Source organism: Gallus gallus, chromosome 3 (genome assembly GCF_016699485.2).
Source record: "Gallus gallus isolate bGalGal1 chromosome 3, bGalGal1.mat.broiler.GRCg7b, whole genome shotgun sequence".
Lineage (NCBI taxonomy): Eukaryota > Metazoa > Chordata > Aves > Galliformes > Phasianidae > Gallus > Gallus gallus.
The window spans coordinates 48,934,334-48,957,784 of record NC_052534.1 but is presented as its reverse complement, the minus strand read 5'-3'; the positions used below and the strand labels follow the sequence as shown (position 1 = coordinate 48,957,784).

The 23,451-nt window shown below is 35.7% G+C and overlaps 1 protein-coding gene across 1 annotated transcript in view; it reads left to right on the top strand.

The window, feature by feature from the left end:
- The window catches only part of SYNE1 (spectrin repeat containing, nuclear envelope 1), a 250,326-nt gene that overhangs the window by 123,290 nt on the left and 103,585 nt on the right, over positions 1-23,451 (top strand). The window contains 15 exon segments of the mRNA XM_040697338.2: positions 323-660; positions 1,313-1,457; positions 1,962-2,180; positions 3,107-3,369; positions 4,365-4,530; positions 5,194-5,349; positions 5,839-5,991; positions 7,411-7,593; positions 9,063-9,200; positions 10,066-10,251; positions 12,878-13,000; positions 14,502-14,684; positions 15,915-16,058; positions 19,146-19,340; positions 20,383-20,523. Of these exon segments, the coding sequence (XP_040553272.1) occupies positions 323-660; positions 1,313-1,457; positions 1,962-2,180; positions 3,107-3,369; positions 4,365-4,530; positions 5,194-5,349; positions 5,839-5,991; positions 7,411-7,593; positions 9,063-9,200; positions 10,066-10,251; positions 12,878-13,000; positions 14,502-14,684; positions 15,915-16,058; positions 19,146-19,340; positions 20,383-20,523 (2,733 nt within the window).

Below are 23,451 nucleotides of genomic sequence, written 5' to 3'. Positions count from 1 at the left end.
TATACACAGAAGTGCAGGCTCACTTAAAACCTTCTTCCATCTAATCTCCCCCAGACCTATTACATGTAGTACAAGGAAAAGAAAGCAAGCCTCTCCGTGGCAATCAGCCCTGGTGCAAGCATGTTCTGCAGCATAGCAGGGGATTGCAGCTTGTGAGGGAGGCATGCAATCAAAGATACCTAGGGTGAGGAGGGAGATGCTGGGAGCTACCATGAGTCCTCAGCCCTTGTGAGAGCGTCTTAGGCAAGTGTGAGCAGAGCCAGGATTGTTGGTATTATGAATTTTTGTCTGTTACTGTACTTAATTTTCACTTTTATTTCAGGCGACCTTGGATAAATTATATAGCCTTTGCCAAAGGTATTATCAAGTGATTCAAATAACAAATGACTGGCTTGAGGATGCTCAGGAGTTTCTGCATTTAACAAGAAATGGTCTTGATGTTGAGAACTCCGAGGGGAACCTAGGGAACCACATTGAATTTTTCAGCACAGAAAGTCAGTTCAGTAATAATTTGAAGGAGTTACAGGGCCTGGTATCTGAGCTGGAGCCCTTTATACTTGCCACAGCAAGAGAGCAGCTCATGCAGAATCTAGCTTCATTGGAAGAAAAGGGCAAAGGGACAAAGCAGGAAGCCAAAACTCAACAAGAACTGTTGCAAAGGTATAGTTTTCTTTTTTTCTTTTGTTTTGTTAGGGTTTTATTTTTATTTATTTATTTATTTATTTTTTTCCTTTATGTTAGTGATGAAAGAAAAATATCCCAGTACTTGTTTAGTTTGTACTGGAATTTTGTAGGATATGTCACTGATGACTGAAGTGGATACTAGGATTCAGAACTCTTGGATTCTGATTTCTCCTCTAACACTGACTAGAGATGTGATCCTAAGGAAATAATGATAAAGTTGTAAAAAGCTTGGAAAAGCATGAAGAAGCTAAATAGAGAATGGTTACATATTAATTCACATGGTATAAGAACCATGGAGGAGCAAATGAAATTGAAGAAGACATTTTGAACTACAAAGAAATACCATTTTTAACCAGCATTACTATGTTACTTATTATTGGAGAATGTTCTGGGTGCCAAAAGTTTGGATGGGTTTGAAATACAACCTAAACAAAGTCACTGAGGAAAAGTGCATCAAAGGCTATAAAAAGGAAAGCTAGGAGTACAATTTTTGGTTATCTCTGAGGCACAGTTGGAAACAGCATATACTTTTGTATGTGTGTTCTTTCCCAATAGTCTTCCTTTTTCTTGAAAAATAATGTTTTTATTTTATATTAAATTGTTCTTTCTGGTACTGTGTTTGTTCAAGGTGTGCTTCTGAGTGGCAGGAGTATCAGACAGCACGACAAAAGGTCATTGAAGTGATGAATGAGGCTGAAAAAAAGTTATCTGAATTCTCAGTAGCTAAAGCTGCTTCTTCTCATGAAGCAGAAGAGAAATTGCAAACACATAAGGTAAGGCGCTGAAAATTATATGAAATCATTTTCCTTCAGTTAAAAATTAATGTTTTTTTCTGAAGGTCCTGACCCATGGAAACCTGAAGTTGAGTTTTTAGATCTTTTCCTGTAGCATTTAAGTGTTAGAGTATATAAAGAATTGTTTTGTGTGTTTGTTTGTTTTCAATCTTAGACTCTAATAGTAGAGCTTACAGGCTCTGCTATGAAAAGGTTTCTGAATACATTTCCTATCCTTTGAGGCATTATCAAGGAATAGAAAATCTGATTACACCAAATTTCAGCTGTCTCCAGAGATTTGCATTCTGGAGCAAGTCCCTTGGATTATTGCAGCTAATACGTTGTGTATGCAAAATAAAGTGGAACTTAACCAAGTCAATCAACACAGGGTACATCTTTTTTATCTACAGCGGATGGAAGTGGCTCATCCTGAAAGTGTGTTGAAGAGTTATGAATTGTATTGTTAGAAAAAGAAAAACTTAATGTTCATTTTTGCTTTTTCAGACTCTTGTGTCTGTAGTAAATTCTTTCCATGAAAAGATAACAACTCTTGAAGAGAAGGCTTCACAGCTGGAAAAAGTTAGCAATGATGCCAGCAAGGCAACTGTAAATAGATCAGTGACAACAGTTTGGCAGCGCTGGACAAGGCTCCGGAATGTAGCCCAGGAGCAAGAGAAAATTTTGGAAGATGCAGTACAGGAATGGAAGGGGTTTAATGATAAGGTAACTTCTGGTCTTTGTTACTCCTCAGTTTCTAATTGTACATAGGATTTTGCTCCTTATACTGGCCTTCACAAACACTGAGTACAGATTATAAAAAAGTCCTGTTAAAAAGAAAGACAAGAAAATTTTATTTCTAAGAAACTTATGTTTGAGAAAGCTGAGACCAGGAATCACAGTCATTTTCCCCAATTCAAAAAAAGCCCACCTCACTGTGGAAGACATAGGTTTAGAATCCAACAATTGCACCATTCTTTTGTATGGGTACATGTGTAGTAAATACAGGTTTTTTTTTTTTTTTTTTACTTCTGTTGGTTCTTCAGGGTCTCTTCCTCTATGTTTCCCTTCCCTCAAATGATTTAGTCAATCTCTTTTTTTTTTTTCTTATTTCTTTTTTTTTTTTTTTTTTTTTTTCCTTTTTTGTTTCTCCTGAAAATGATGAAGCTGCTAATTTTAAGTTTGGACACTGATACTTTTGCTTGTCACTGCTCTGGTCACATCTAAAATAATCGCTCTAAAACACACATCATTCCTAAAATATTACTGGAATCTTATTATCTGTCATTGTCCATTATTTTATGCTCAGATTACAAGCTCTTTGGGAATGAGGAGGATCTTTCTGTTAAATGTATGGGTCATGCCAAACAGGGGTCTGCTGTGGACTAAAGATCTAGGTCCTATGGCAATAAAGATAATAATAAAAAATAGGAGTGACTTATCACAATAATAGAGACCTTTAGAAAGCCTAGTGTAAAGAGTTAGGCTACCTAGCTATAGCTAGCAGCATTTGAGCACAGATTTAGGTCTTTTGTAGAGACTATTGCATCAGCCTTATACCACAAATGTTCTGTGTCACCTGAACATATAGCAGAAGGCATAGGATCATTTGGTATCAGTTGTAGTAAAAAAAACTGTATCTCTTTGCATAGATTCAGAAAGCTACTGTAGTGATAGATCAACTACAGGATCGTTTACCAGAAAGCTCAGTAGAAAAAGCATCTAAAACAGAGCTCCTGGAACTCCTGGATTACCACAGCAGCTTCCTTCTGGAAGTGGAGCACCAGCTATCATCTTTGGGTCTGCTCAAACAGCATGCTCTTAATATGCTTCAGGATGTGGAAATAAAACCTCTGTCCCAGGAGGAAGTACCAGTCATGCAAGAAGTCAAAGCAATGCAAGATCGATGCCACAAGTAAGGCAGTTTTTTATGAGATTCACTAGAAAAGTGGTAACTTAAAATAAATTCAGCAATAACAGTTCACTTATTATTTTTATTATCACTATTACCATAATTAAATATTATTATATTTAAGATAAGCATAAGTTAAAATTTAAATTAACTTTAAATAATTTGGAAACACAGTTTTACCGTTATTTTTTATTTCCATCATCTGTGAGTAAATGTTGTAGAATATGTAATTCCTGCTTTGCTTTAACAATAGGAACTTATGTAAGAATGGCATAAACTCCATTGGAGTTATAACTGATTTTAAACACTTCCAATGCATCTCACCTTTAACAGTGACCTTTCAACTTTTTGTATCCTAAGTTTAGAATAGTTTATCACTTTGTTTCACCTATTTAAAGCACTTCAGTTCAAAACTAGACGTCCTTTGAATTTTACAGGGGGATTTGGTGCATGGACAAATAGAACACATCTTAAAATTATACCCTGTGATTATATGAATATTTATGTAAATCTAAAGTGTTTATCTGCCATGTAAACCAGGAAGTTTTATAGCTAAGGTTCAGGGTTTTAGGTTACGGATATCCACTTCTGAAACAGTTAATTCTTTCTGGCCTATCTTAGAAGTTTATTTTGGAATGGTGACAAATCATTCTTAATTATGCCTTAAAATTACCTGTTTCCTCCACTGACAATACAGGCACCCTTTGATGGTGAGCTCAGATGTAGGTGTCTGTACTATAAACATTTGCATTTGTTCAGAAAAAAAAAAATTAGGTAGATGGCAAAATACATAAAACCGTTAATTAAAAGGATTGAAATGGGGAATAAATGTGAGAGGTGTGTCTGCTGCTCTAGTAGGCTTGCTACACTGCTCTCATTTTTATTACTTTTAATCTGAGGGTATTTATCATTCTTTTCATTATTCAGTACTTTTGACAAAATAATCTGTTTAAACATCCTTAATTCTTCACAAATACTCGTTGTTTCTGTTTCTAAAGTATGCAACAGAAAGTGAAAAAAAGTGTAAAGCTCGTGAAACAGGAGCTGAAAGAGCGTGAGGACGTTGAAGCACAAATAAATGTTGTGAAGACTTGGATCCAGGAAACAAAAGAATATTTATTAAACCCTGATGTGGAAGTGGATACTCAACTTCAGGAGCTGAAGGTATATCAAATCTGTCAATTTCTAAATTACAGTGTTTTTAATATATCTTCATAATCTAGTAGAGGGTATTAATCAGTTCCAAACCACCATCAATTCAAATTACATGATATTAATTGAATTTTGAGTAAGTCACCAGAAAAAAAATAATCATAGAAGTGGGCTGTAATAAATTACTTTCAATATATTAAAGATACATGTAAATATTTGTATTTATGCAACTTTACATACCTGGCATATAGTTCATTCTATTTTATATCCTGATTTAAAATATGAAGGAACTGTAGAATATGAATAGGCAGAACATGGCATCTCTTTTCCATGTCAGATATCCTGAGAGAAACAAAAGCAACTGAATAAACTCCATTTACTGGAGGTGTTGAAAACTGGATGTTTTCCATATACAGATGACATACTGGAATGGAGGACTGGGCGAGAGCATCATAAGGGAGAACCCAGAGAATCTCAATATACAATTCTTTACATGAACTAATTAAAAAAAAAAAGGAAAAAGAAAAAAGAAAAAAAAAAGTTGCAATTAGCTTTGTCGTAATCTGCAATTGGCTTTGTTGTAATCTGCAAGTAATATCTTCTTTTGCTTATGCAGTTTATGCAGACATAATTATTTTCCTATTGTTCCTAACAATGTTATTTTTCCATAATTAGTCTCTCCTCTCTGAAGTAACTACTCATCGCCAGGCTGTTGAAAAAATGGCTGAACAACAACAGAATAAGTACTTGGGGCTTTATACAATTTTGCCTTCTGAACTCTCTCTTCATTTAGCAGAAGTTGGACTGGCCCTTGTAACTGTACAAGATCAGGTAAAATGTGGTAGATGGAACTGTTACAGAATCACTGCATTTTTTTAGTTGGTCACCTGGTCCAACCCCAATTGCTCAAGCAGAGACATCCAGAGCAGGTTGCCCAGGACCATGTCCAGATGGCTTCTGAAGATCTGTTCTGAGGGAGACTCCAAATCTTAATCGGCAACCTGCCCACTAGTGCTGTCACTTGCATAATACAAAAGTGCTTCCTGGTATTCAGAGGGAACCTCCTGTGTTCCATTTTGTGCCTACTGTCTCCTGTCTTGGCACTGGTCACCTCTAAAGAGAGTCTGGCTCTCATTACAGATGTAGGGCCCTTCTTTAGACTTTCTGACTTTGCAACATACTGTATCTGAGTGTGGTCAAAGTGTGATTAGTTCTATTATCTACTTACTTTAACAAAATTAAATTAAGTTAATTTCAAAGTGAAAGTCAATTTCCTTTCAGAAAGAGTTTTCTAGTTGTCAAATTTCTAATTTTTGACAGATTCAAGCCAAAGAAAAAGAAACTGAGCATATCAAAACACTGAATCAAGAGTTTGGACAGAGAATTCAGGGGATAGCAAATGAATTAAATGCAGTTCTTTCCAAACTGAAAAGGAAAACAAATGATATTGTACAAGCTAAATTTGAACAGAAGGTAAGACTAAACTTTCCTTAATTGGTTACCCCAAAAACTCTTCAGAACTGAGAATTTGTACCAATATTATACTTGTAAAGATCTTAGTTATTTTTATTATTATTTTATTATGTAGTTCAATGGAATGTACAGTAATATCCTTTGCAAACTAGCCCATACAGAGTATAACTAGCCCATGAGGGTACAACAAGAAAATGGAGGGAATATTTGAGTAAAAGAGCATGCAATTCTCCCTAAATAAAGCATATGACTGCAATCTGAAGAAGCCCAAGAGGCTTCCAAACTACTCCTAAAAGACCATTCTTTTCAGTCTATCTTTATGGTTGATAAATAGAATTTCACTTAGTTGATCTCATATAATCTGGTGTACTCATGAAGTTAAGTACTACTGGAGCAGTTTAAGGGGAAATGCAAAGGACTCTCTCTGTTACTTTTCTGGGTCTTCTGAATTTTAGTTATGTACTACAGTCATAAAAACTCATCTCTACTGAGGCATAATGGCCAAGTAGGATTGTTGTATGAGACTAAAACTTTGTCTTTGTTTCCTTGAATGTTTTTTTTTGTTGTTGTTGTTTGTTTATTTGTTTTATGATCAAATGATTGATCATAAATTAAAATCTAGTGCATCCCTGTCAGGACACTCCCAACCAGATGAGTTTAAATCACTTGCGGCTAGGTTAGTGTTCAGTTCTGAAACAGTTATTGCCTGATGATTGCAATTTATATTTCTAAAAATAATTGAGAAGTGTTTGATGGGAATTATTTTACAAAAGCAATAAATCATTAATACCTTGAGCATAAAAAGAAAGACAGTAACCCAACACCACAAGAAACAATAGCCATTAAGCATTTTGTCAGTTTGAGAACTATAGATAACCTTTTAGATTTATTTTTTAACACTTACAGAGACCTTGTAATTATGGTAGGAAAATCTGATTTAAAAATCTGTTTCTATTGAAATGGTCTGTCTTGATCCAGACTGCACCTTTGTCTGGATCAAGCTATGAAAACACTAAAGTTTTCATAATGCATTCTTGAGTAATTACTAATTTCTGAGTTTGTAAGCATTACAAGACCCTTTCAAACAAACAAAAATCTTTGTCATGGCAACACGTGCTGACCATTCACTTCATCCAAGAACAGTTGACATCACTCTGAAGTGACCCAGTCTTTTGATGCAGTAGGGAAAATGGTTATTTCAGCCAAGTCAGAGAGGAAAAACTAGTGGCACACATTTAAGAGATAGCCAAACACCCTGTTGCTCTGCCTTCCTGCTTAGAGAGTTGTTGATTTGCAGCCAGAATAAAGATGAAATTAATCACAGAAGCTTAGGACAGGGTGTAAGAGTCACATGTCAGAGTAAAAGTAATCAATCAGAAAGCTGCCTGTCTCACTTATTTTCTTGTTTATTCTATCTAGATCCTTGGTGAAGAGTTGGACAGCTGTAATATAAAGTTACTGGAATTAGATGCATCAGTCCAGGAGTTTTCAGAACAGAACATACCCCTGGCTAAGCAGCTGGCTAACAGAATAGGGAAACTCACTGCACTGCACCAACAGACCATACGGCAGGCTGAGTACAGAGCAACCAAGCTCAGTCAGGTATGGTCTAACTTCTTTACTGTCATTTCTTTTGGAAGCAGAAAGTGCATTAAAAAGTCCTCATTTATTTTCCCTTAGTTGTGTTAGAAGATACATTCCTTGGCCCATCTGCCTATTTTTATTCAGGGCTAGATAACACAGCAGAGAGGAACACAGATTGGTGTCAAATAAGGAGGGTGCAATAACTCTATACGGTGCTGATTTAACATCTTCTAACATGAAGCATCTGATGATTGGTTCCTCTGGTGCCCTGAAAAAATGTTAGTTCTTCCTACCAATAGCAACATGTCAGGAAATAATATATTTTTACCCTTTTCAGGGCCTCTGTCTTATCACTGTTAATTATATTTGCTTCCTTGCAAGGGAAAAGAAAAAAAGTCTTATTTTGGTCACTATCTGTAGAGGGAGAATATCATTAGTATATATAATGAAAAGTCTAGATACAAAGGCCCTGATAATACATGATCTTTCTCCACTTAACCATTCACAAAGATTTTTTTCCCTGCTGTCCTCAAGGGTTCAGTACTTGGTATCCTTTATGTACTTTTGCTAAATGTCACTATCCAAAAATAGTCTACCTAAAGGCGAAGAAAAGGAATTTGTATGATTCTACCATTAATACCTTGATAATTTATGAGTTCTCTCTTCTGCATGCATGAGTAAGCTTCAGTTACTTCTCAAAACTTGATATAAAAACAGATAGAAAATTACTATCGGTGTATGAATTCAATCAGAGGTACTTGATGAAGGGATTTAACTGTTAGGATATTTTTGTTCAGCACCAAGATATCTGCTTCCCATGAAAAAAAATTAAGAAGTCAAGACAAACATTGCATGCAGATGCATAGTTATAGTTTAATGCAGTCCATTCCTCATACAGAACAAATGCCTGAAAATAAGTGAAATTAATCCTGTTAGAACTACAGGTACTTGCTAAACAAAAATTAGATGAATCAGCAGAGCATCTTTTGTGTCGTACTTCAAAACAAGTGCAACTTTTCTCTTTTTGGAAATATGACAGCCTGGGTGGATGAAGCATGTTTTAAATAAAAGTTATTTGGGGAGCTGCATGGTAAGACAAAAAGAAGGAGATGGAATGACGCAAAAGAGGCTTGCAGTGAGTCACAAGCTGAGACAAGGTCTTTTCAGACTTATGTGTGAGGCTGAAATGTATGCAGGAAACATACACTCTAGTGATGCAGATGAGTATCAGTGCACTCTCCCAGTGCAACCTGAGTTTTTGTAGTGCCATTTTTCCCCCAAAATATATAAGCTTGCTAATAAAAGCAAACCTTTTTGAACTTCATAAATACAGACTTTGTTGGTTCATATTCAACAGTAATTAAAAGTTGTTAAAATGATCCCCAAAGTCAAAAAGGGTAAATGAAATAAACACGTTTGTCATTCTCTAAGAATTGTACAGAATTACATCCTATAAATAAGAGGTGGATTTTTTCTTCTGTATCCAGGCTACTTCACATTTGGAAGAATACAATGAGATGCTGGAGTTCATACTGAAATGGATTGAGAAAGCAAATATCCTAGTGCATGGTAGTATAACATGGAATTCTTCCTCTCAGCTTCGTGATCAGTTTAAAGCCTACCAGGTGATTATACTAGCTACAGCATTTAACAAAAGCGTATAGAAGATCTTAATATTTATCTTGTATACTTTTTCCTTCCTTTCTTTAAGGAAAAAAAAATGTAAAAATATTATGTTACTCTGACTTGCCGTCCAAGTCCTAAGGATGATTGATTTCTTCTGTATAATTGTTTTGAAGACTGAAATAAGGATACCTTGTTGAATAAAACTACATGTTTCAAGTAATCTCTGTGTTTACTCAAGTACATTGGCTTCATGGGAGCTTTTGATTGAACATTTTGTCTAAACAGTGAGATATTATCACATTAAATACCTCATAGCAACTAATACTTGTTTAAAGAAAGATCATTGTAATTTTTTTCCTGGTACTATCCTACTGATTATTATAAATTCTGATTTAGCTAAACACAATTTTCAGGGTTTTTTTGTTTTTTTTTTTTTTTTTTTCCATTTTAAGCTAATTTTGGACAGCCTTGGTTCACATCTACTCATTTTCACACCACATGTTCCCAGATTGATACCCAACTGATGAATTTTTTTTCTTCCCAGTTGCTTCCTACTAGGTATATCAGACTTCATGTTCATAGGTGATGTATATTACATTTTACAGGCAAGTATGTATAGCAAGGTACTAAAATAAAGGTGTTGATAAGTACAGTTTCTGAAACTTTGAGATTTATACTTTTGTTTCCCTGAAGCACTTAAAAATTTACTCAGAATTAAGCATATTGTCTAAGCTTTACAGTAAAATGATAGAACACAATCATGTTTACTGTTGTGTATAAATTGAGGAGTTTGCAGGATAAGAATGTGCTGAGGGATAGACCCAATCTGTAGCTCAACTGGCATTCTTATTACATTTTTTCTAGACTATGCTTGAAGAGTCTGCGGAAATCCACGGTGATCTCGAGGCTATGAGTGAAAGGATTGAGTATCTGGCCAGTGTATACTCAACTGAAGGAATGTCTCAGCAAGTGCTAGAACTGGGGCGTCGGACAGAAGAGTTGCAACAAGTTATCAAAGTGCGGCTACCAAATCTGCAAGACGCTGCCAAGGTATAGGAAAGCACTTTTTCTCCAATACTGGCTGACAGCTAGGTTTCTGTGTGCTTAAGAGTATTATGGTTTTGTGAGTACTGGCAGTGCAGATTATCTGTCATCTATAAAGGACACAATTCTGTTGTTTAAAAGTATGTATCTTGCACCACTTGTGATGCTGTTGGGTATTCTGCCTTGGTTTTGGCTACTGTTTCAGAGAGCATATTTCTGTAGGTCATGTTACCTACATCTGCCACTTCTGCTTGGATGTATTGGGAACCATTGTATTTCTCAAAAGGAACTGAGCACCTTTGTTTAGATACTTGAATTGAGATGAATATGTCGATATTGATATTTATGATGCACCGTTTAGTTTTCATTTAGAAGATACCTGAAGTATCAGTACTGAACCTGACAGGATGTAAGACCTGTGACTAAGAAAATTCAAAAACATGCTTTTCCATGTCCCTGATAAGTCTCTGGGACTCTTCCATGTGTGTTTGTTGTTAATGTAAATGTGTGTTATACGTATGTCATGTATGAGGGCATTGTAGACAGGTGCAAGATACGGAGAAAAGCAGAGAAGAGTTTTTTATTTACTCTTACCTTTTGGGTGTTAAATTTTACATCTCTTTTTTTGAATTGACAAAATAATTTAGGTTTTTTTGGTTTTTGTTTGTTTGTTTGTTTTTTAAGTATACTATATTTTTAGGATTCCTTTTGCTATTGGCTGATACAGTTAAACACAACTAAATAGGAAAATAATACCTGCAGGCTAATGAGAGTAGTCTATCATCAGTAGTTAGGATGATCACAACTAACATTGAATTTTTTTTCTTATTTCACAGTATTTATAGGATATAAAGTATATAGTATTCATATAGCTCTGTAGTGATTTAAGAACCAATCAACAGATAAGGTCCACCACTGCACTCTCTCACTCTCCACCCTCAGAAAGATAAAGATGGAAAAAGAAAAGATGAGGTTGATATAAGAAGTGGTTTAATTAAATGAAAAGAAAGAAAAATAAAAATAAAATCAAAGCTGTGTGGATGCAAAAGGAGAGAAAGTAGAGAATTTTTAGAATTAATTTTTTTCTCTAACTTCTGTCAGCAAACAACGTTCAGTCACGTCTTAGGAAGCGAGGTCTCAGTACTAGTGGTTTCTCAGGAAGGTCAATGCTTTCTTAACAAAAGTACCACTTCCTTCTTATGAGCTGAAGGTTGTTTTTTTTTTCCCCACTGAATGAACCAGAGATTGGCACACAAATAAGGACAGTACTATGAAAGTTTGTAACTTCAATTCTCAGGGAAACATCAGAATAATTGAATAAGCTATGTGTAAACTGTTACATGAAAACATGGAGATGAGTAGAAATCAACATAGATTTGCAAAGAAAGAAAATCATATTAAAAGAATCAAATTTAACATGAAGTTAATAGATGTTATGGATAAATATACAGTGCGTCATATATCTTGACTTTAATAATGCTTCACACAATACTGTTATTAGCACAGTTGATAAGTTTATCTAGTTGAAAATGTATCAAATAGGTATAAAGATATTTAGAAATTTACCTGGTGTGTCATTATCAATGGTTCTTACCCCAAAAGATGGGATACATGAAGTAGGATCTTTCAGGTTCTCCTTTGGGCTGTCCTTTGGGCTAGTCAATATTTTCATTAAGAAGTTGGATGGTGTTTTTGAGACCGTAACTTTGTAGTTGATTAGATAACACCAAATGTACAGGGGACACCTGAAAAAATTTAGACTGCTATTCAACAGGGATAAAGCAAATTGTTACCTTTAGATAGGAAGAAAAAGTTGTGTCTGAATGAGGTATTTCTGGTTAGAGGTAGCCTGCAGAAAGATCTGGAGTTTAAAAATGTAGATCATAGAAAAATAAATGAACATTTTTGTAAAATAATCCAAACAGTATGCAAAAAATAAAGAATATAATTGTCAAGACGTGAGGTGGGTGGTTCTTTTCTTCTACCTATCAATCATGAGCATGGTTTCACTGTGTCTAGTTTTGCACATGAACAGAGGACAGTAATGATAGTGAGATGAATATAAATTTGCAAGAAAGTGCATTGAAAGAGGAATATGACATATGAAGTATTCAGAGGGGATAAAAATAATTTGTTCCTATCTGTTGTTAATAGGATAGTAAGTAGAGGACAGAAATTGCAGTAGAAGATAGCTTCATGTCAAACCATCATAAAAAGAAATCTACAGAATAAGAGTACTGGATCACTGGAATGTGTTATCTGTAGAGAAAAAAAGACACTGCTGCTAGTGTTTTTAAGAATGATCTGAAAAGATAGCCCAATTCTGTCCTGTTTTATTTTGGGAAGGTCACTAGAGGACATCTTGATCTCCTTTTTAGGCTTATGACTCTTTGAAATCAGCTTTGTAACATACATACTGTGTTTGAGATAGATGAAATACTTAAAATAGTAATTCTTGCTGTGAAACCTATTTTTCCACACTCTCATTATACTTGCAACAGTTTTCCTTGTTAAAATTATGACTTAGTTTTGACAAGGTAATAAAGAACACAACTACAAAATCAAGACGTATATTTATAGTGACTTTTTTTTTTTCTGATTCATGAAATCATTCACAAATCTGTTGTTACAGGACATGAAGAAGTTTGAAGTTGAGCTGAGAGCCTTGCAGACTGCTCTGGAGCAAGCCCAAGCCACACTGACCTCTCCAGAGCTTGGGCGTTTGAGCTTGAAAGAGCAACTGTCTCACAGACAGGTAAAAGTGCAGGGCCTCAAAGTTAATACTTTAGTAGCATGAACTTGCATGAAGAATACTGAATGTTGGCAAGACTGTTTGTTGTGTTTCTTTTTGTTTCAAATTCTAGCCCCAAATTACAGCCAAGTGAATAAGGAATCAAATCATAGAATGATTTCTGCTGTGAGGGACCTTAAAGATCATCTAGTTCCAGTCTCCCTGCCATTGGAAGGGAAACCTTCCACTAGATCATATTGCTCAAAGCCCCATCCAACCTTTCATCGAACACTTCTAGGGAATGAGGCATCCACAGTTTCTCTGTGCAACCTGTCCTATTGCTTCACCATCCCCATAATGAATAATTTCTTCCTAATGTCTGATCTAAACGTACCATCTTTCAGTTTAAAACCCTTTGTCCTACCACCTTGTAAAGAGTCCCTTCCAATCTCTCCTGTAGGCCACTTTAAGTACTGGAAAGCTGCTGCAAGGTCTCCCCAGAGCCTTCTCTTCTCCAGGCTGAACGAGTGCAGCTCCTTCATCTTGTCTTCATAGGATGGGTGCTTCAGCCTTTTGATCATCTTTTTGATCCTCCTCTGCACATGCTTTAACAGGTCCATGTCTTTTGCTGGAAGCCCCAGAGCTGAATGCAGTACTCCATTTAGGATCTCATGAGAGCTGAGTAGAAGGGGAGATTCTTATCCCTCAGCAGTTGGATGCAGTTGGCTTTCTAGTCTGCAGGCATGCACTGGTGGCTTGTGTTTAGTTCTTCATTCATCAGAATCACCAAGTCCTTATCCTCAGAGCTGCTCTCAAATGCATTCATTGCTCCACCTGTATTCATGCTTTGGATTGACCCAACACAGTTTCAAGACCTGGCACTTGGCGCTGTTGAACTTCATGAGGTTCACATGGACCCACCTCTCAAGCCTGTCATGTTCTCTCTGGAGGGCATGCATAGAATCACAGAATGGCATGAGTTGGAAGGGACCTTAGATCATATAGTTTCAACCCCTTTCCATGAGCAGGGTTGCTGACCATGAGATCAGGCTGCCTAGGGCCCCATCTAGCCTGGCCTGAATACCTCTGGGGATTATGACATCCACAACCTCTCTAGGCATGCTGTACCAGTGCTTCATCACTCTCTCAGTGAAAAATTTCCACTGACATCTAATCTAAATCTCCTCTATATATTACTCCTATACAGATTTGTGGAATTTGTATAGGTATTTTTCGAATATGTTAACAGAAATATTATTGTGCTTAGACACCTTGAAATAGAGTTGAGTATCCTATTTCATGAGTTATTTTTATGCCTTTTATTTAGGCCTTTTGATTTATTAATACTTTAAAAGAACCTTATTTCAATATGAATAACTCCAGACAAAGTGTACCTTGATTGTATTTAATTATAAATAAATAAAATGCATTGTTTTAGCCTGTGAATCCATCATTTCTTGTTTGCTGCATCAGATATTGTGGGTGTTCTGCAAAAATATCTTATTTGTGGAACTGACTTTTCTAGCATCTCTTGTCTGAAATGGAATCGCTTAAGCCAAAGGTTCATGCAGTCCAAGTCTGTCAAAGTGCCTTGAGGATTCCTGAAGAGGTGGTCACCAGCCTGCCAATATGTCACAGTGCACTCCAGCTCCAGGAGGAGGCCAGCCGCCTGCAGCACACTGCCATTCAGCAGTGCAACATCATGCAGGCAAGCATAACTCTGTCCTGTGTATTACTCAGAGTAACTTGAAAAATGCCTTACAAATTTCAGTGAAAACAAAAACTTTCATATCTCTGCCCATTCCTTTTTTCTCATGTCATATCATTAAGATATTCCCCACTCTGTTTCAGTCACTTCTCACTCCATGTTTTTGGAACATGTTTCTGTTTGATTTACTTATCAGACTCATCCCAGTTCTTTCCTTTGTCTTGCTATGTTTAATGCTACCAGGAGTAACTAGAAAAACAGCTAATTTACAGTTGTATGAGGGATGATTTTATAATTAATATAACCAAATAATAAAATTAATTTTCATATATCATTATAACATCATCTGCTTATGATAATAACAGGTAAAATTGAGTTAAGTAAATCACTTTCTAGGCTAAAAAATATATTCTTTTCAATGTATTTAAAATTTCTACATATTTTCTATCTGATTTTAAAGCCATTCCATTTGCATTAAGTTGCCATTTTCAAGTTTTGATAAATACAAGAAAACTAGATTTTAATTGATAGCGTCATTTCATGCCAAAATATGTAAAAATATTTCCAAAGTACATTAGAGTAAACTTTCTTTACTGCTAGCTGGTGATAGAAAAATACATAGCAAGCACATGTAGAAAGATTCAAGATAGAGAACAGTAGAGGCTTTTGATCATTGAGGGTAGTTAAGCATAAGGAGGAATACGGTGTCAAACATAAATTTTAAAAACAGGCTAGACTTGATTCTAGTGAGTATATGATAGAAAGAACCTATACCACACTGGTAGGATAATGCTCTGAATCCATCTTCAGAATCTTCTCCTGGCTGTATTTTCTGCAATTCTATGAAATCTAAGTAACTTGTGTAGTCTTTCACTTCATAGAAGGCCTGATGTGAATAAGCTGATATAAGTGTTATAGTGGAACTGTCAGACTAGGAGACTAGGCAGTACTATCCGTTGATGTGTATTCTTGGTGCAGATGTTTGTGGGAAGCTAAAGGTTCAGCCCAGTATTGAATATCTTTAAAAATCATGTCTCTAAACTGTTTTCTGGAAACAGTTGAATTAAACAGTTTAATTCATTGCAGTTCACCATTCCTGCTTTGCTTATCCAGGTGCCTTTTATGTGTAAGTTTGCTTCACTTCAGAAGGGAGATTGGTCTTGCTTGGAGTAAGTAAATCCTTTTTTTGTGTGTGTGTGTAGACACTCAAATATTTTTTCCCCTCTCTAGGAAGCTGTGGTGCAATATGAGCAATATGAGCAAGAGATGAAACATTTACAGCAAATGATAGAGAGTGCCCATCGTGAGATCCAAGACAAGCCAATAGCAACCAGCAACATCCAGGAGCTCCAGAACCAGATTTCACGTCATGAGGTAGGAAAGCCATAACAACATGTGCTCGTTGGCAACTCACTGGCTCCAAATACTTTTCACAACTAGGTTTCATTAGATAGCTAAGTAGTTTTTCAGGCATGCCTAAAGGCTGTTCAAGCAGGTAAACTAATACCCAGTAGGAAAGTCATGCTGTTAGTACAGTATATTCATTTGTTTATTCAGTTAAATGTATCCTAATCTCCAGGCAACGTTATGGCAAACTAAAGCTTGTAATTAAGAGGCAGTTACCATATGTACTTGATTGAGGAGCATCCCCTAAGTTAATGCTACTGAACATTTAGTCAGTTCATCACTACCAAATTAGCGATTACTTATTTCCATCCCATTAACAAAATCACCAAGATACCTGAATCACAGCAAAACCACAGTAACTCTGGAGGAATACTGTGCAAGAGACACTCCAAAGGTTTCTTAGCAAGTTGTCTTGGAAAGAGCTTTGTCCTGTATAGATACAAATTCTACCTTCAAACTTACTGATCCTAAGTGCTCAAGTGAGTTAGGGCAGATTCCATAGACCCTTCACTGCTGTGCTGTCATGGGGGCTTCTAAACCCCATTTCCTTGATCCTATCTTTTGTTTATTCCTAGGGATAGAAAATGAGTCAAATATATCTTTATATCACTTTTGTCACCAGATGGCACAATTTCTTTAGCTTTTAATTAAAACTTACTTGTAGTATTATGTAACGCAGCCTAAAGTATGTATTGCTCGTTTTCTATGCAGTTCTTATAAAAGTAGCTTACTATAAATGCAGAATGGTTTCCCTTAAAAATAAATAAATAAAAATGAAAGAGAGAGAGGGAAAGGTTTCACACTTGTAAGATTTTTAAGAGACTAAGGTATGAATATTTTTTTAATTATTTTTTTTTTTTCTGCTAAGTAGTTGTGGGAAAGCACGCAGTCACAGAAGGGGATTCTATGCTGTTATATGACTTTAAAGGACAAGTCTGTCTAGGTGCCTGTTACGTGTGTTATTAATTTAAGAAAACTTTAGTTACGATATTCCCTGTTGAGGTCTGTGTGCACAAAAACTTAAAGGGGTATTTGTAGGACCTATGTTTAGAACGAAAATAGGAGGATGGAAGTTAAAGGAACACTATTGTCTACAAAGCTTATAGTGCTGTGTATATATGTAACAGCAGTTAAACTCTGTAACTAAGCTCACCAGACCATGTTTCATCAGAATTTCTGATAAGAATACAGTAAGTATCTCCATACTTGTGTATGGCTTTAATGGATATACAATACCATACAAAAATTGCCTTTGTAGGCTACTTCGTATTTTTCACAATCACATTTTTGCACCCTTTATTTTTTCCTTTTATTCAATTGCAGGAGGTATGTTAGATGCTCAGCATATCAGACATGAATGTGACATGTTATTGTATTGAATATATTGAATTATAATAGATTTCCCACTTGTATGTCCCTGAGATGTGTCATTCATTGAACATTAGTGAATGACTAGTACTTGCCAAACAGTGCAGGTAACTGTACTCCAGCTGCTAGACATAAAAGCTATGGCTTGATTTGATTGCAGTTTGTCTTTCAACTGATCTAGTTGTCTGTTTTATACTTTGCTTAGTCTCCAGGATGAACTGTGGAACTCCAGAGGAGCTCCTCTTGTTGCTGCCATGGCAGTGACCAGGTAGCATTGATTTCCAGGCAGAAAACATCATCAGCATTCTTTGTGGTGCATCCAGTTTCTAACTGTGCATTTTTCACTGGGACAGTTCTGTACTGTAACTCTGAGGAAATGATTTACTGAAAATGTTTTATAACCAGAATAGTCTTTCCACTTTACTTGCCTGCAGTGGTAGTCTTATTATTATTATTTTTTTAAGATACTGTAATAATTGATTGTTAAAGCTTATATTAGCTTGTATTTTATATTTCACCTCATATGTTTTATGATTATCAGCTTATATGTGTTATGATAGATCTTGCAACTTCTGTTGCTATTTTTTCCTTAAAAGCTTTCATTGGGTAAAAAGTTTAAAGCAGGCTGAATTAACAGGCAAGCATAAAGAAATGTATATTTTACTTTACAAATAAAAATTCTGTCATGTTATTGAGCCTTCAGAGGGGCAGGACCAATAGCTTTAGCATAAATGTGAACTACTACTGAATCATACAATAGAATCATAGATTCTATATAGCTACTGCTATTTATTTTTTGAAATAAATGAGTATAATGCCTTGAAATCAGGCACTGAACTAGGCAGCAGTAGAAGGCATGAGATAATACAAGCCAATCATTTCCATATTGCTTCTCTGACTAAACTTATTGTGGTGTTTGACCATTAGATTGGCCATTTCATAGCCATGATAAATAATATTTTAAAATCTCGTTTTAATTCAAAATTAAAGCCAAATTCACCAATGCTTTTTAAAGTTTTTAACTCCAAAGACATAAGCAAAACCAAAATAAAATATATCTGAACACCGGCATAAATGATTCAGTCTGCATTTAATCTTATTATCTGACTTACTGTTCATATTACGTTTGATCTAGTTAAGCTCTGTGAGTTATTGTCTCAACTACTTGTTCTTTCTGCTGAGAGCTGAATGATGCATTTTTTACAGTTCTGGTTCCCACATGACCTCATTTTCATGGTATGCAGTATGTGAAAAAGCTTCATCTTCCTTAGATAAACGCAAATAGATCCGAAAAAAAAAATAATAGAAAAGAACAAGAGAGAAATATTCCCCCTTTTTTTAAAATAAAGCATACAGAATTTGTGCCCAGTTCAGGCTGGATGCAAGTATGAGGTGTTCTTCACTTCTGCAGTGATCACACAGAGGGTTTCACAGTACTTTTCCGGTTTCGCTTCAAAGCTCTCTGCTTTGTGCTTTAGCTGTGCAGTGTGATGCAGCCTGACTTGTTCCCTCCACAGTCAACATCCTGCTTTTCAGCTAGTGCTGCTGCTTATGCAGGGTTTCTGAGAGGCAGTGCTATGATTTTATTGGTTAGGCTAGGAGGGGAAGCTCCACGGAAGCTGAAATGCTGCTCGTCCTGTAGTCTGTATTGGCTGCTTCTACATTAGGGAAAAAATGTTTCCTCAGGAGCTGGCGCAGAAGATCAAAGGATACCAGGAGCAAATTGCTTCTTTGAATTCAAAGTGCAAGATGCTAACGATGAAAGCGAAACATGCCACTATGCTTCTGACAGTGACAGAAGTGGAGGGGCTTTCAGAAGGAATGGAGGAGCTGGATTCAGACCTACTCCCGGCGCACCCTGCACATCCCTCAGTGGTTATGGTAAGGAAGGAATTGGTCTCAGTGCTATTTTTCCTAGCAATTTATTTTTACATCATTGCAACACTTCTGTGTAGGAAGTTGTCACAGTTCACATCTGTATTTTGCTTTTGAAATGGCCGGGCTGTGGCAAACTTCTGCTTCCTCTTTCTGTATTTTGCTTTATATGGGTCTTGAAGACTCATTGAAGTACCAGCGGCAGTTGTCTGTAATAACATGCAAATATATTACTTTTTCTTCGCTGTCAGCATGTGAGAGCAAACACTGAAAAAACTACTGAGTTGCGGGAAAAAGATAAAGGCAGAAAAATCATTATTTCATAATGTGCTGCAGTGTGTGTATTTTACAGACTGTATTTTTAATGCTCCTTTATTAAAATGTTGATGTGGTACTTGACAGTGCACTGCTATATTCTTACACGAGTGTGTGTAAATTAAAACTAGTTAAGTATTTAGGCCTCATGCTTGAATTAAAACTGTTTTTTTGTCTGTTTCTTGTTGGGTCTCATTACAAATGTATTGCTGATGTCACTGAGGGTTTTGCCTAAAAACTGAAAATTGACTGCAGATTTCAGGGTTTATCACTGTATAACAACATTAGGGAAGAAAAAAACAGAAGTTACTATTGGATTATATGTTTTTTATATTTTAAGTCTATTTCTTATTCTAACCAGGCCTGGGTACAGAGACCAATACTGCTTTGTTTTATAGCTCTCCATAATATTTCCATATGCATCTCTGACTGTATTAGAAGAGAACTAGGCAAACCTTAACTTGTTATTATTAATCTGCTGGTTATATATTTCCTTTTAAATTCATTAGGTTACAAGAGAGCATGTTCATACTAAAGTACAACAAGTAAATAAAACCGTGGATTCACCACATTTTTCACCTGGCAAGTGTTAAGAACACAAGGGATGACTAAATACTGTCATGTTAATTCCAGCTGTGTGTTATTTTTCTTGCTTTGATCTCAGTCTAAGTAAAGCTAAGTTGAGGTAACTGATTTTCTTCCTGTGCTCTGGGGTTTGCTTTTCCTGTGGCAGATGACTGCTGGTCGCTGTCACACGCTGCTCTCCCCTGTCACTGAGGAGTCTGGGGAGGAGGGAACCAACAGTGAGATCTCTTCTCCACCTGCCTGTCGCTCTCCCTCACCTGTGGCTAATACAGATGCTTCTGTTAACCAGGTACCTTTCTTTTTGCATTCATTCAGCTTTTATGTCAGAGATATGCATGATTCCATTCCATTGTGGTGTATTTAATCCTATGAAAGAATATTTACCTATAGAGACTGAGCCTCAGTTCCTTGTATCTAACTTAACTGAACCTTCAGGTTCTAGCTCAGAATGTGTTCCAAAACTGACTTCTGAATTTAAAATGTAAGCTCAGCATAACAGCTGTTCACTGTTTTTTAAATAAATCTACATGAATTTTACCAATCTCTTCTATGTCACTACTATTTTCTGTTTATACTTTATTTTATATGTTCACAGCAGTACACAATGGAATCTTGCATTTTGAGAAACATCAAATTTTCAATAATAAAACATTTCATTATGTCCATTTTCATCTATCTTATAGTACCATAGTCATTGTAGCACTGGTGTTTTCCACTTACCAGCATTTCAAGCATTAACTTTCATGTATTCTTTTCATGTATTGTTCATTCCATAATTTCAGTGACAGTGGATTATAAGTAGTAATGAGAGAGATGAGTGAAATCACTTAAATTACATTTTAAATTAAACCTGAGGACTCTGACGCTTCTACTAGGAACAAGTGTACATTTAGCATCAATTGAGATGGGAGCGATGAACTAGCACATTGAGCATCATGCACATGAAGGAACATATATAATGTTAAGCTGAAGTGTATAAATTAGAAGCAGTTACTGGCTCACTCAATACTTCATGTTCAGAGTTTCGTGGTTGCTTGTTTCTTGTATCTATGGCTGGTTCCAAAATTGACTCCTGCAGACTTTAAAGGTACAGTAGTATAGTGCTGCTTTGCTGAGTAGATTGAGAAAAGTTTGAGCAAGTTGCCCAATAATTCCCTGCACTAATTTCCATGATACATATGGTACTTTAGAAGCTGCTAAATTTAACTGATTCATTTTCATTAATTGGTATAAAAAAGAATATTGAGGTAAGATAGAAATAAGGTGCCATTCTTCAAAGACATAATAAAAATGTTAAATGATGCATCAGAAGGCTTTTTCTGTTACTTCAGATAGTGAGAAATTTCTCAGTAATATTTACTTACAGTAGAAAGGCAGCTGCATATTTCAGTATTAATCAGTGGAGTTAAACAACCAAGAGCAGCATACTTCCTAATAAACAAATCCATGGTCAGTGCATTACGTTTTTGTGAAAATGAAATAAAACAAATGAAAAACTTCAGTAACTCAAATAATAAGGAAAATCACTGAAAATAGTGATGTATCATGGCCTGACATCAGAACACAAGTTTTAAGACCTGTGTTTTACATGGGCAGAATTTCATGTAGAAGATCTTTGAAAAAGAGAAAATTTCTGATGTTATAATAATAATGGGGGAAAAAAAAAAAAAAAAAAAGAACAACACAAGAAACTGACAGATGAAGGTTTCTTCAGTGTGGTTAATGTTGAAATGAACTTCATTTACTAAGCAACCTGAGGAAGAACAGTCCAAAACGCAGTGGTTTACTTACAAAACACTTAGGTTCCCATGCACATGAGATTAAAGCAAAATAAACTATAGAACTGTCATTGCTGATCATAATGGTTGATTAGGGAGACCTCATGAAAGAAACTGGTAAAAATAATAATTAAAAAGAAGTATTAGTACTAGTAATAATAATTCTAGAGAAGAGTGAATTAGAAGCTTAATGTAAATTAAAAAATATTCAGTAAAAATAACCTCTGCAAAACTAATTTAGAATTTTTTGACAGTAGTACGTGAAATAATTTCTCACAGGAATATCACCTGTAAATTACCATAAAAATATGTAATCAGGAGCTCTGGAAAGTAAAGAATTTCATTTGTTTAATTTTGGGGGAAAAATACAGAGCTCTTATGAAATGTTTTGTTTATATTGTTTTCCTTGGAATGGAGGGAAATGAGTTTTTAAGACTGTTTTAATTTAATCCCTCACAATCTTTATACAGTCTTCCATCAAAGTTTTCTAGTATCTCTATTATCTCCTAAGGATAAAATGTAGGTTTTCTGAATTTAAATAATTATGTATTATGTTTGCATTGCTAACAAACCACAAAAATGCAGAACAAGTGCCAAATATTGAGAATATTGATCCTATGTATGGAAGCAAAGTAAAACAAAGTAACACAAGAAAGTGATAGATTGTCACTGTTTTAAAGTAACAGTTGCCTGGGTTATTTGGTTTATACTGAAACTCCTCTAAAACAACTGGAGTAAAGAACTGGAGAAAAAAAAAAAAGTAAAGTTCTAAAAAGCTGAGGGATTTCATGCTATAGAGTGTTTCAGCAACAGGTAAAAGTCCTTTGATACAGTGCATTCTAATCATCCTAGTGCATAGTAAAATCAGGCCCTTCATCTCTGCTACAATACTGGAAGAGAATCCATTGGGGCTAACATTTCTCACACTTACCCAAGATTAAATTGATTAAAATTTAGCACATCTTTAGAAACTTGTTTTCCAGATACGTAGTGTAGAGCAATTGAACTGAAAAACCTGATGTTGTTGGCACAAAGCCTTGGAGGCTACAGCTGGTCCTGTGATTCAAGTCTTCGGTACTTGGGTCACTGTTAAATACCTTCATTTCTCCTTGTATACAGACGACTTAATAACCATTCTTCCTCCTTCCGTTATGAAAACTCACCTAGTTTGCACCAGCCCTTGTTAAATGTCTTTTGAAATCTGCATACATCTTTTGTCCCTGCATCCTAACTGAGAAGCTTGAATACTGTTCATTGGCTAATTTTCATGAAAGAAGGATGAAATCTGTGGCCTTTATAGCGGAGGACCAAAATCAACTGTGTAAGAACATTTGCATTCACCCTTTCAGCATAAAAACCCTTACGAAGGCAGTCATGTTATATACTCCAAAAAGTAGTTGAAAAAATGAGTAAAGGGGTTACTTTTCCCTTTCAGCCAC